The 15,560-nt window shown below is 35.6% G+C and overlaps 1 protein-coding gene across 1 annotated transcript in view; it reads left to right on the top strand.

Moving 5' to 3' along the window:
- The window catches only part of LOC139379252 (SH3 domain-containing protein 19-like), a 35,503-nt gene extending 22,414 nt beyond the window's left edge, over window positions 1–13,089 (top strand). The window contains exons 7-9 of the mRNA XM_071122051.1: window positions 8,003–8,176; window positions 12,592–12,786; window positions 13,001–13,089. Coding sequence (XP_070978152.1) covers window positions 8,003–8,176; window positions 12,592–12,786; window positions 13,001–13,089 — 458 coding nt within the window. The remainder of the gene's footprint in view (window positions 1–8,002; window positions 8,177–12,591; window positions 12,787–13,000) is intronic.
- The last annotated feature ends 2,471 nt before the right edge of the window (window positions 13,090–15,560 follow it).

Here is a 15,560-nt window from a genome sequence, read left to right as displayed (position 1 = left end):
TAACAAGACATTTGTGGAGTGATTGAAAAACAAGTTTTAATGACTCCAACTCTAAGTGTATGTAAACTTCAGACTTCAACTGTATCACTTGGCATATATATATCAGAACATCACCAACAAGGTAATTCCCCCACCGGGAATTAGGACGATGATCACCAGCCAGCCACTTATTTTTTTCAAATATATATTTTTTAACCGTGTACCTGCCTGTACTAATCCACTGGTCATTTCAGAATCTAGTGGTGCTTTATATGAGGAGAATTCTACCTTCCTCTTAAGCCAAATTATAACATTGACTATCAATGTTGATTAATAAGTGGAAGTTAGGATTCAACCCTGTGTTTAACTGCTGTGTTATAGTACTGTATATCTGGACATTCCATACAGACTTTTTAATCCCAATAAAATCGTCATTAAATGTTTTAATACAACAGGTTTCACGTCATTATTTTTTGTTGTAGTCCGATGAGAGATGAGTTTCCAGACCTCAGATCTCTCTCCCCTCGTGGTCACTGTAGGATTCTAGGAGCAAAGAGGTCTGTCTGACTGTGGTTGTCTGTCTGTGTTTTTATTTCACCTTTATTTAACCAGGTATTTATATATATAACCCTTTATTTAACCAGGTATTTATATATATAACCTTTTATTTAACCAGGTATTTATATATATAACCCTTTATTTAACCAGGTATTTATATATATAACCCTTTATTTAACCAGGTATTTATATATATAACCCTTTATTTAACCAGGTATTTATATATATAACCCTTTATTTAACCAGGTATTTATATATATAACCCTTTATTTAACCAGGTATTTATATATATAACCCTTTATTTAACCATGTATTTATATATATAACTCTAACCCTTTATTTAACCAGGTATTTATATATATAACTCTAACCCTTTATTTAACCAGGTATTTATATATATAACTCTAACCCTTTATTTAACCAGGTATTTATATATATAACCCTAACCCTTTATTTAACCAGGTATTTATATATATAACCCTTTATTTAACCAGGTATTTATATATATAACCCTAACCCTTTATTTAACCAGGTATTTATATATATAACCCTTTATTTAACCAGGTATTTATATATATAACCCTAACCCTTTATTTAACCAGGTATTTATATATATAACCCTTTATTTAACCAGGTATTTATATATATAACCCTTTATTTAACCAGGTATTTATATATATAACTCTAACCCTTTATTTAACCAGGTATTTATATATATAACCCTTTATTTAACCAGGTATTTATATATATAACTCTAACCCTTTATTTAACCAGGTATTTATATATATAACCCTTTATTTAACCAGGTATTTATATATATAACCCTTTATTTAACCAGGTATTTATATATATAACCCTTTATTTAACCAGGTATTTATATATATAACCCTTTATTTAACCAGGTATTTATATATATAACCCTTTATTTAACCAGGTATTTATATATATAACCCTTTATTTAACCAGGTATTTATATATATAACCCTAACCCTTTATTTAACCAGGTATTTATATATATAACCCTTTATTTACCAGGTATTTATATATATGACCCTAACCCTTTATTTAACCAGGTATTTATATATATAACCCTTTATTTACCAGGTATTTATATATATAACCCTAACCCTTTATTTAACCAGGTATTTATATATATAACCCTTTATTTAACCAGGTATTTATATATATAACTCTAACCCTTTATTTAACCAGGTATATATATATATATAACCCTTTATTTAACCAGGTATTTATATATATAACCCTAACCCTTTATTTAACCAGGTATTTATATATATAACCCTTTATTTAACCAGGTATTTATATATATAACCCTAACCCTTTATTTAACCAGGTATTTATATATATAACCCTTTATTTAACCAGGTATTTATATATATAACCCTTTATTTAACCAGGTATTTATATATATAACCCTAACCCTTTATTTAACCAGGTATTTATATATATAACCCTAACCCTTTATTTAACCAGGTATTTATATATATAACCCTTTATTTAACCAGGTATTTATATATATAACCCTAACCCTTTATTTAACCAGGTATTTATATATATATAACCCTTTATTTACCAGGTATTTATATATATATATAACCCTAACCCTTTATTTAACCAGGTATTTATATATATAACCCTTTATTTACCAGGTATTTATATATATGACCCTAACCCTTTATTTAACCAGGTATTTATATATATAACCCTAACCCTTTATTTAACCAGGTATTTATATATATAACCCTAACCCTTTATTTAACCAGGTATTTATATATATAACCCTTTATTTAACCAGGTATTTATATATATAACCCTTTATTTAACCAGGTATTTATATATATATATATAACCCTAACCCTTTATTTAACCAGGTATTTATATATATAACCCTTTATTTAACCAGGTATTTATATATATAACCCTTTATTTAACCAGGTATTTATATATATAACCCTAACCCTTTATTTAACCAGGTATTTATATATATAACCCTTTATTTAACCAGGTATTTATATATATAACCCTTTATTTAACCAGGTATTTATATATATAACCCTAACCCTTTATTTAACCAGGTATTTATATATATAACCCTTTATTTAACCAGGTATTTATATATATAACTCTAACCCTTTATTTAACCAGGTATTTATATATATAACCCTTTATTTAACCAGGTATTTATATATATAACCCTTTATTTAACCAGGTATTTATATATATAACCCTTTATTTAACCAGGTATTTATATATATAACCCTTTATTTAACCAGGTATTTATATATATAACCCTTTATTTAACCAGGTATTTATATATATAACCCTAACCCTTTATTTAACCAGGTATTTATATATATAACCCTTTATTTAACCAGGTATTTATATATATAACTCTAACCCTTTATTTAACCAGGTATATATATATATAACCCTAACCCTTTATTTAACCAGGTATTTATATATATAACCCTTTATTTAACCAGGTATTTATATATATAACCCTAACCCTTTATTTAACCAGGTATTTATATATATATAACCCTTTATTTACCAGGTATTTATATATATAACCCTAACCCTTTATTTAACCAGGTATTTATATATATAACCCTTTATTTAACCAGGTATTTATATATATAACCCTTTATTTACCAGGTATTTATATATATGACCCTAACCCTTTATTTAACCAGGTATTTATATATATAACCCTAACCCTTTATTTAACCAGGTATTTATATATATAACCCTTTATTTAACCAGGTATTTATATATATAACCCTTTATTTAACCAGGTATTTATATATATATATAACCCTAACCCTTTATTTAACCAGGTATTTATATATATAACCCTTTATTTAACCAGGTATTTATATATATAACCCTTTATTTAACCAGGTATTTATATATATAACCCTAACCCTTTATTTAACCAGGTATTTATATATATAACCCTTTATTTAACCAGGTATTTATATATATAACCCTTTATTTAACCAGGTATTTATATATATATATAACCCTAACCCTTTATTTAACCAGGTATTTATATATATAACCCTTTATTTAACCAGGTATTTATATATATAACCCTTTATTTAACCAGGTATTTATATATATAACCCTAACCCTTTATTTAACCAGGTATTTATATATATAACCCTTTATTTAACCAGGTATTTATATATATAACCCTTTATTTAACCAGGTATTTATATATATAACCCTAACTCTTTATTTAACCAGGTATTTATATATATAACCCTTTATTTAACCAGGTATTTATATATATAACTCTAACCCTTTATTTAACCAGGTATTTATATATATAACCCTTTATTTAACCAGGTATTTATATATATAACCCTTTATTTAACCAGGTATTTATATATATAACCCTTTATTTAACCAGGTATTTATATATATAACCCTTTATTTAACCAGGTATTTATATATATAACCCTTTATTTAACCAGGTATTTATATATATAACCCTTTATTTAACCAGGTATTTATATATATAACCCTTTATTTAACCATGTATTTATATATATAACTCTAACCCTTTATTTAACCAGGTATTTATATATATAACCCTTTATTTAACCAGGTATTTATATATATAACTCTAACCCTTTATTTAACCAGGTATTTATATATATAACTCTAACCCTTTATTTAACCAGGTATTTATATATATAACCCTAACCCTTTATTTAACCAGGTATTTATATATATAACCCTTTATTTAACCAGGTATTTATATATATAACCCTAACCCTTTATTTAACCAGGTATTTATATATATAACCCTTTATTTAACCAGGTATTTATATATATAACCCTAACCCTTTATTTAACCAGGTATTTATATATATAACCCTTTATTTAACCAGGTATTTATATATATAACCCTTTATTTAACCAGGTATTTATATATATAACCCTTTATTTAACCAGGTATTTATATATATAACTCTAACCCTTTATTTAACCAGGTATTTATATATATAACCCTTTATTTAACCAGGTATTTATATATATAACTCTAACCCTTTATTTAACCAGGTATTTATATATATAACCCTTTATTTAACCAGGTATTTATATATATAACCCTTTATTTAACCAGGTATTTATATATATAACCCTTTATTTAACCAGGTATTTATATATATAACCCTTTATTTAACCAGGTATTTATATATATAACCCTTTATTTAACCAGGTATTTATATATATAACCCTTTATTTAACCAGGTATTTATATATATAACCCTAACCCTTTATTTAACCAGGTATTTATATATATAACCCTTTATTTACCAGGTATTTATATATATGACCCTAACCCTTTATTTAACCAGGTATTTATATATATATAACCCTTTATTTAACCAGGTATTTATATATATAACCCTTTATTTACCAGGTATTTATATATATAACCCTAACCCTTTATTTAACCAGGTATTTATATATATAACCCTTTATTTAACCAGGTATTTATATATATAACTCTAACCCTTTATTTAACCAGGTATATATATATATATAACCCTTTATTTAACCAGGTATTTATATATATAACCCTAACCCTTTATTTAACCAGGTATTTATATATATAACCCTAACCCTTTATTTAACCAGGTATTTATATATATAACCCTTTATTTAACCAGGTATTTATATATATAACCCTAACCCTTTATTTAACCAGGTATTTATATATATAACCCTAACCCTTTATTTAACCAGGTATTTATATATATAACCCTTTATTTAACCAGGTATTTATATATATAACCCTAACCCTTTATTTAACCAGGTATTTATATATATATAACCCTTTATTTACCAGGTATTTATATATATAACCCTAACCCTTTATTTAACCAGGTATTTATATATATAACCCTTTATTTACCAGGTATTTATATATATGACCCTAACCCTTTATTTAACCAGGTATTTATATATATAACCCTAACCCTTTATTTAACCAGGTATTTATATATATAACCCTAACCCTTTATTTAACCAGGTATTTATATATATAACCCTTTATTTAACCAGGTATTTATATATATAACCCTTTATTTAACCAGGTATTTATATATATATATATAACCCTAACCCTTTATTTAACCAGGTATTTATATATATAACCCTTTATTTAACCAGGTATTTATATATATAACCCTTTATTTAACCAGGTATTTATATATATAACCCTAACCCTTTATTTAACCAGGTATTTATATATATAACCCTTTATTTAACCAGGTATTTATATATATAACCCTTTATTTAACCAGGTATTTATATATATAACCCTAACCCTTTATTTAACCAGGTATTTATATATATAACCCTTTATTTAACCAGGTATTTATATATATAACTCTAACCCTTTATTTAACCAGGTATTTATATATATAACCCTTTATTTAACCAGGTATTTATATATATAACCCTTTATTTAACCAGGTATTTATATATATAACCCTTTATTTAACCAGGTATTTATATATATAACCCTTTATTTAACCAGGTATTTATATATATAACCCTTTATTTAACCAGGTATTTATATATATAACCCTAACCCTTTATTTAACCAGGTATTTATATATATAACCCTTTATTTACCAGGTATTTATATATATGACCCTAACCCTTTATTTAACCAGGTATTTATATATATATAACCCTTTATTTAACCAGGTATTTATATATATAACCCTTTATTTACCAGGTATTTATATATATAACCCTAACCCTTTATTTAACCAGGTATTTATATATATAACCCTTTATTTAACCAGGTATTTATATATATAACTCTAACCCTTTATTTAACCAGGTATATATATATATAACCCTAACCCTTTATTTAACCAGGTATTTATATATATAACCCTTTATTTAACCAGGTATTTATATATATAACCCTAACCCTTTATTTAACCAGGTATTTATATATATATAACCCTTTATTTACCAGGTATTTATATATATAACCCTAACCCTTTATTTAACCAGGTATTTATATATATAACCCTTTATTTAACCAGGTATTTATATATATAACCCTTTATTTACCAGGTATTTATATATATGACCCTAACCCTTTATTTAACCAGGTATTTATATATATAACCCTAACCCTTTATTTAACCAGGTATTTATATATATAACCCTTTATTTAACCAGGTATTTATATATATAACCCTTTATTTAACCAGGTATTTATATATATATATAACCCTAACCCTTTATTTAACCAGGTATTTATATATAAAACCCTTTATTTAACCAGGTATTTATATATATAACCCTTTATTTAACCAGGTATTTATATATATAACCCTAACCCTTTATTTAACCAGGTATTTATATATATAACCCTTTATTTAACCAGGTATTTATATATATAACCCTTTATTTAACCAGGTATTTATATATATATATAACCCTAACCCTTTATTTAACCAGGTATTTATATATATAACCCTTTATTTAACCAGGTATTTATATATATAACCCTTTATTTAACCAGGTATTTATATATATAACCCTAACCCTTTATTTAACCAGGTATTTATATATATAACCCTTTATTTAACCAGGTATTTATATATATAACCCTTTATTTAACCAGGTATTTATATATATAACCCTAACTCTTTATTTAACCAGGTATTTATATATATAACCCTTTATTTAACCAGGTATTTATATATATAACTCTAACCCTTTATTTAACCAGGTATTTATATATATAACCCTTTATTTAACCAGGTATTTATATATATAACCCTTTATTTAACCAGGTATTTATATATATATAACCCTAACCCTTTATTTAACCAGGTATTTATATATATAACCCTTTATTTAACCAGGTATTTATATATATAACTCTAACCCTTTATTTAACCAGGTATTTATATATATAACCCTTTATTTAACCAGGTATTTATATATATAACTCTAACCCTTTATTTAACCAGGTATTTATATATATAACCCTTTATTTAACCAGGTATTTATATATATATAACCCTAACCCTTTATTTAACCAGGTAGGCCAGTTGAGAACAAGTTCTCATTTACAACTGCGACCTGGCCAAGATGAAGCAAAGCAGTTCGACACAAACAACATCACAGAGTTACACATGGAATAAACAAAACATACAGTCAATAACACAGTAGAAAAATCAGACCAGGGTTTTGGTCAAGACGTTTTCAGAAATTGACAAGAGAAGGTTTAGTTTCAAGGGTGTTCATTTCAATAATAGATTAAAAAGAAAATGAGACCCTCTTCTGGGTTCCGGGTCTGGCTGTCAGGCACAAAACTCCCTCTCGTTACCTCTGCAACCATCAACAATAACACAGGAGTCCTTTCTTCCCTCCCTGTGTGCTGCCCTTCTGGCAGGTTTATGGGTCTCGATTACAGCTCCCAATCAGCCCCAATTAGTCCTGTCCGGAGAGCCCATCGAGACCTGGCACGTCCAGCAGATGGAGCCATCGCCACGTGATGTTTACCTCATCTGTTACCAGGTCTCGACGAATCTCCCCCTGGTGGCTGACCTGCTGTACGCCACACTATGTATGTACATGTGTGCAAATGTAGAAGAGTAGGGAGGTAAGGTCATAAATGGGCCATAGAGGTGAAATAATTACAATTTAGCATTAATACTGGAGTGATAGATGGTGCAGATGATGATGTGCAAGTAGAGATACTGGGGTGTAAAAGAGCAAGAAGATAAATAACAATATGGGGATGAGGTAGTTGGGTGGGCTATTTACAGATGGGCTGTGTGCAGGTGCAGTGATCTGTAATCTGCTCTGACAGCTGGTGCTTAAAGCTAGTGAGGGAGATATGAGTCTCCAGCTTCAGTGATTTTTGCAATTCGTTCCAGTCATTGGCAGCAGAGAACTGGAAGGAAAGGCGGCCAAAGGGAGTGTTGATTTTGGGGATGACCAGTGCAATATACCTGCTGGAGCGCGTTCTATGGGTGGGTGTTGCTATGGTGACCAGTGAGCTGAGATAAGGCGAGGCTTTACCTAGCAAAGACTTATAGATGACCTGGAGCCAGTGGGTTTGGCGATGAATATGTAGCAAGGGCCAGCCAACGACAGCCTGGATGTAGTTTAGAGCCTAGACTACATCCAGTTTTCTGAGGCTGAAGTGTTGGAGGCTATTTTGTAAATGACATTGCCGAAGTCAAAGATCGGTAGGATGGTCAGTTTTCTTTGGAGATCTCAGACGATACGAAAGAGAGGTTGAATAGGCTAGTAATAGGGGTTGCAACCATTTCTGCGGATAATTTTAGAAAGAGAGGGTCCAGATTGTCTAGCCCAGCTGATTTGTAGAGATCCAGATTGTGCAGCTCTTTCAGTACATCAGCTGTCTGGATTTGGGTGAAGGAGAAGTGGGAGGGGCTTGGGCAAGTTGCTGCTGTGGGTGCAGAGCTGTTGGCCGGGGTAGGGGGTATCCAGGTGGAAAGCAAGGATGGCCAGCCGTAGAAGCATGCCTATTTAAATGATAAATTAAATGATCAATTATTGTAGATTTATCGGTAGTGACAGTGTTACCTAGCCTCAGTGCAATTGGCAGCTGGTAGGGAGGTGCTCTTGTTCTCCATGGACTTTACAGTGTCTTAAAACCTTTTGGAATTGGTGCTACAGGATGCAAATTTCTGTTTGAAAAAGCTAGCCTTAGCTTTCCTAATTGACTGTGTATATTGGTTCCTGACTTCCCTGAAAAGTTGCATATCTATTCGATGCTGATGCAGAACGCCATAGGATGTTTTTGTGCTGGTCAAGGGCAGTCAAGTCTGGGGTGAACCAAGGGCTGTGTTGTCTGTTCTTAGTTCTACATTTTTGCTTATTTAAGGAAACCCCTTTTAAAGAGCAACAAGGCATCCTCTACTGACAGGATAAGGTCAATATGCTTCCAGGATACCCAGACCAGGTCGATTAGAAAGGCCTGCTCGCAGAAGTGTTTTAGGGAGTGTTTGACAGTGATGAGTGGAGGTTGTTTGACTGCAGACCCATTACGGACGCAGGCAATGAGGCAGTGATCGCAGAGATCCTGGTTGAAGACAGCAGAGGTGTATTTAGAGGGAAGGTTGGTCAGGATGGTATCTAAGAGGGTGCCCATGGTTACGGATATAGGGTTGTACCTGGTAGGTTCCTTGATAATTTGTGTGAGATTGAGGGTATCTAGCTTAGATTGTAGGATGGCCGGGGTGTTATTAAGCATATCCCAGTTTAGGTCACCTAACAGTACGAACTCTGAAGATAGATGGGGGGGCAATCAATTCACAATTCACCCTGGTGTCCAGGGCACAGCTGGAGGCTGAAGGTGGTCTATAACACGGCTCGGACATCCGGGTTGGCAGAGTGTGCTAAAGCAGTGAATAAAACAAACTTAGGGAGGAGTCTTCTAATGTTAACATGCATGGTTTTTATGGTTACAGAAGTCAATAAATGAGAGCGCCTTGGGAATGGGAGGGGTGCTGGGGGCTGGGTTAACCTCTACATCCCCAGAGGAACAGAGGAGGAGTAGGATGAGGGTACAGCTAAAGGCTATAAGAACTGGTCGTCTAGTACGTTGGGGACAGAGAGTAAAAGGAACAGGTTTCTGGGCGTGGAAGAATAGATTCAAGGCATAATGTACAGACAAGGGTATGGTAGGATGTGAGTACAGTGGAGGGAAACCCTGGCATTGAGTGACGATGAGAGAGGTTTTGTCTCTATAGGCACCAACTAAGCCAGGTGAGGTCTCCACATGTGTGGAGGGTGGAACAAAAAGGCTATCTAAGGCATGTTGGGCTGGGCTGGAGGCTCTACAGTGGAATAAGACAATAATAACTAACCAAAACAGCAATAGACACGGCATATCAATGATGATGAGAGAGGTTGTCTCTAGAGGCACCAGCTAAGCCAGGTGAGGACTCCACATGTGTGGAGGGTGGAACAAAAGGGATATCTAAGGCATGTTGGGCAGGGCTGGAGGCTCTACAGTGGAACAAGACAATAATAACTAACCAGAACAGCAATGGACAAGGTATATTGACATTAGGGAGAGGCATGTGTAGCCAAGTGATCATATGGCCCAATGAGTAGCAATTGACCCGAATCAGGAGTTGCTAATACGCTAGGCGAGCTGGAGACACAGCGATTCAGACAGCCAGCGGGCCGGGGATAGCAGATGGGCCTCCGGCGATGTCGCAACGGAAGAGCCTGTTGAAACCACATCAGACGATTAAATCGGCAGACCAGGTGTGATGGATCGGCGAGGCTCCGTGTCGACAATAAACGGTCCAGGCCAATTGACAAAAGAGATATTGTAGTCCAAGAATTTGCTGGTAGACCTTTTCGATTAGCTGGGAGATGGGCCTAGCTTGAGGCTAGCTCCAGGCTAACTGGTGCTTGCTTCGGGACAGAGACGTTAGCCAAGAGTAGCCACTCAGATTGCAGCTACCTAGCTGCGATGATCTGGTGTAAAGGTTCAGAGCTTGCAGTAGGAATCCGGAGATGTGGCAGAGAAAAAACAGTCCGATGTGCTCTGGGTTGATATCGAGCTGTTCAGACTGGCAGGTATTGACCAAGCTGAGGCTGGCTGATGTCCGAGTTAACAGTGAAGACTACTAGCTAGTAGCTAGTTAGCTGGCTAGCTCCTGATGGGGGTTCCGATTCTAAAGTATAAAAATATCAGATCTGTACCACATTGGGTGAGGCGGGTTGTAGGAGTGTATGTTCAGTCCGTAGATGGAAATTGAGATTAAAATATATATGAAATATATACTAAGAAAACGACTATGCACACGGGACAAGACAAATACATGTCCGACTGCTACGCCATCTTGGAAGCTCTGATGCCTCCAGAATCTTATGCAGAGTTGCAAAGAAAAAGACATATCTGACTGGCAATAAAAATAAAAGATTAAGATGGGCAAAAGAACACAGACACTGGACAGAGGAACTCTGCCTAGAAGGCCAGCATCCCAGAGTCGCCTCTTCACTGTTGACGTTGAGACTGGACAGAGGAACTCTGCCTAGAAGGCCAGCATCCTGGAGTCGCCTCTTCACTGTTGACGTTGAGACTGGTGTTTTGCGGGTACTATTTAATGAAGTTGCTAGTTGAGGACCTGTGAGGCGTCTGTTTCTCAAACTAGACACTCAAATGCACTTGTCCTCTTGCTCAGTTGTGCACCGGAGCCTCCCACTCCTCTTTCTAACTTTCAAAGTTCTTGACATTTTCTGGATTGACTGACCTTCATGTCTTAAAGTAATGATGGACTGTCGTTTCTCTTTGCTTATTTGAGCTGTTCTTGCCATAATATGGACTTGGTATTTTACCAAATAGGGCTATCTTCGGTATATCACACCTACCTTGTCATAACACAAATGATTGGCTCAAACGCATTAAGAAGGAAAGAAATTCCACAAATGATCTTTTAACAAGGCACACCTGTTAATTGAAATGCATTCCAGGTGACTACCTCATGAAGCTGGTTGAGAGAATGCCAAGAGTGTGCAAAGCTGTTATCAAGGCTGTCACGTTCTGACCTTAGTTCCTTTGTTTTGTCTTTTGTTTTAGTATGGTCAGGGCGTGAGTTGGGTGGGTTGTCTATGTTAGTTTGTCTATGATTTTCTATTTCTGTGTTTGGCCTGATATGATTCTCAATCAGAGGCAGCTGTCAATCGTTGTCCCTGATTGAGAACCATATTTAGGTAGCCTGTTTCCATTGTGTTTTGGGGGTGGTTGTTTCCTGTTTAGTGTTTTTGTTTCACCTTTCAGGACTGTTTGTTTGTCGTGTTTGTTGTTTTGTCTAGTGTTGCATATTTTATTTAAATAATATGAACACTTACCACACTGCACCTTGGTCCTCCTCTCCTTCCCCAGATGACAAGCGTTACACACTTGCTGAAAATTGTTTTCAGTGTTCATTAAAATATTTTAAAATATGAACACTTACCACACTGCACCTTGGTCCTCCTCTCCTTCCCCAGACGACAAGCGTTACAGAACCACCCACCAAATAAGGACTAAGCAGCGTGGTATCGGGCAGCAGCGATCTCAGGACTCCTGGAAATGGGAGGACGTTTTGGACGGCAAGGGTTGCTACACATGCGAGGAGATCCTGGCTGGAAGGGATCACCTCCCATGGGAACAGGTGGAGGCAGCCAGGAGAGCGGAGGCAGCAGGTAATGGGAACCAGCGCTTCGAGGGAACACGGCTGGCAAGGAAGCCCGAGAGGCAGCCCCAAACATTTCTTGGGGTGGCACACGGGGAGTGTGGCTAAGTCAGGTAGGAGACCTGAGCCAACTCCCCGTGCTTACCGGAGAGCGAGAGGGACCGGGCAGGCACCGTGTTATGCCGTGAGACGCCACGTGCATAGCCCGGTGCGGTACATTGCAGCGCCTCGTATCGGCCGGGCTAGAGCGGGCATCGAGCCAAGTGCCATGAAGCCGGCTCAGCGCATCTGGTCTCCAGTGCGTCTCCTATAGCCCTTCTTATATAGCACAGTGGCTAGGAAAAACTCCCTAGAAAGGCCAAAACCTAGGAAGAAACCTAGAGAGGAACCAGGCTATGAGGGGTGGCCAGTTCTCTTCTGGCTGTGCTGGGTGGAGATTATAACAGAACATGGCCAAGATCAAATGTTCATAAATGACCAGCATGGTCAAATAATAGTAATCACAGTGAACAGGTCAGGGTTCCATAGCCGCAGGCAGAACAGTTGAAACTGGAGCAGCAGCATGGCCAGATGGACTGGGGACAGCAAGGAGTCATCATGCCAGGTAGTCCTGTGGCATGGTCCTAGGCCTCAGGTCCTCCGAGAGAGAGAAAGAGAGAATTAGAGAGAGCATACTTAAATTCACACAGGACACCGGACAAGACAGGAGAAATACTCCAGATATAACAGACTGACCCTAGCCCCCCGACACATAAACTACTGCAGCATAAATACTGGAGGCTGAGACAGGAGGGGTCAGGAGACACTGTGGCCCCATCCGAGAACACCCCCGGACAGGGCCAAACAGGCAGGATATAACTCCACCCACTTTGCCAAAGCACAGCCCCCACACCACTAGAGGGATAACTTCAACCACCAACTTACCATCCTGAGACAAGGCCGAGTATAGCCCACAAAGATCTCCGCCACTCACAACTAAGGGGGGGGGGGGGGGGGTGCGCCAACCCAGTTATCTATCAGATAATAAGTAGTAAGTAGTTGAAATGTTGCTAATTAGCTAAAATGCTCAAGTTGTCCGTGATGAGATTCAAACTCTCAACCTTTGGGTTGCTAGACATTCATGTTATACACACACCCAACCATCCAACTTTAATTTTTGCCTTAAGTAACTATATGTCTTATGTAACCATACCAAACATAACATATCATACTAAAAGGAGTGTCTCTCATTTACGTACAGAACAATACGAAATGCTCTGAGACCAGGTTGCCTTTTTTCCTAATCTTCCGGTAAAGACTAAATTAGCTTGTTGTTTCGTCTCATTATGTTTTCTTGCAGGTGTAATTCATCTTCTAAAGTTTGCAAGTTTAGAGGTTAATTTTGTTGTCTTGTTCATTCATGCGCACTGTGTGTCTGACATAAACTAATCTACGTTTTTAACAACCGATTGTAACAGTTTGTTGTGGTGATTATTGAAAGCATTTTAGCGATGTTTTCCTGGATCTCCTCCAGCTGTTCATTACTCTGGTTTGCTTCTCCAAGTTGCTCCTTTTCCTCCATAGCTTGTTGGATTAATGTCGCCGCGCCGCTTTACCAGCTGATTGGTTCGCTGTTTGTACATAACTGACCGCTCACTCTCTCCCAGTTGCTTGGGAATATGTCGATTTATCGATCAAAGAAGTTGTAAACACCATTCAGACAGGCTAACACCATGATATTCTACTGTGGGGAAGTTGTAAACACCATTCAGACAGGCTGACACCATGATATTCTACTGTGGGGAAGTTGTAAACACCATTCAGACAAGCTGACACCATGATATTCTACTGTGGGGAAGTTGTAAACACCATTCAGACAGGCTGACACCATGATATTCTACTGTGGGGAAGTTGTAAACACCATTCAGACAGGCTGACACCATGATATTCTACTGTGGGGAAGTTGTAAACACCATTCAGACAGGCTAACACCATGATATTCTACTGTGGGGAAGTTGTAAACACCATTCAGACAGGCTGACACCATGATATTCTACTGTGGGGAAGTTGTAAACACCGTTCAGACAGGCTGACACCATGATATTCTACTGTGGGGAAGTTGTAAACACCGTTCAGACAGGCTGACACCATGATATTCTACTGTGGGGAAGTTGTAAACACCGTTCAGACAGGCTAACACCATGATATTCTACTGTGGGGAAGTTGTAAACACCATTCAGACAGGCTAACACCATGATATTCTACTGTGGGGAAGTTGTAAACACCATTCAGACAGGCTAACACCATGATATTCTACTGTGGGGAAGTTGTAAACACCATTCAGACATGCTGACACCATGATATTCTACTGTGGGGAAGTTGTAAACACCATTCAGACAAGCTGACACCATGATATTCTACTGTGGGGAAGTTGTAAACACCATTCAGACAGGCTGACACCATGATATTCTACTGTGGGGAAGTTGTAAACACCATTCAGACAGGCTGACACCATGATATTCTACTGTGGGGAAGTTGTAAACACCATTCAGACAGACTGACACCATGATATTCTACTGTGGGGAAGTTGTAAACACCATTCAGACAAGCTGACACCATGATATTCTACTGTGGGGAAGTTGTAAACACCATTCAGACAGGCTGACACCATGATATTCTACTGTGGGGAAGTTGTAAACACCATTCAGACAGGCTGACACCATGATATTATACTGTGGGGAAGTTGTAAACACCATTCAGACAAGCTGACACCATGATATTCTACTGTGGGGAAGTTGTAAACAC

This window comes from Oncorhynchus clarkii, chromosome 21 (genome assembly GCF_045791955.1).
Source record: "Oncorhynchus clarkii lewisi isolate Uvic-CL-2024 chromosome 21, UVic_Ocla_1.0, whole genome shotgun sequence".
Classification (NCBI taxonomy): domain Eukaryota; kingdom Metazoa; phylum Chordata; class Actinopteri; order Salmoniformes; family Salmonidae; genus Oncorhynchus; species Oncorhynchus clarkii.
This window is presented reverse-complemented; position numbering and strand designations above follow the sequence as displayed.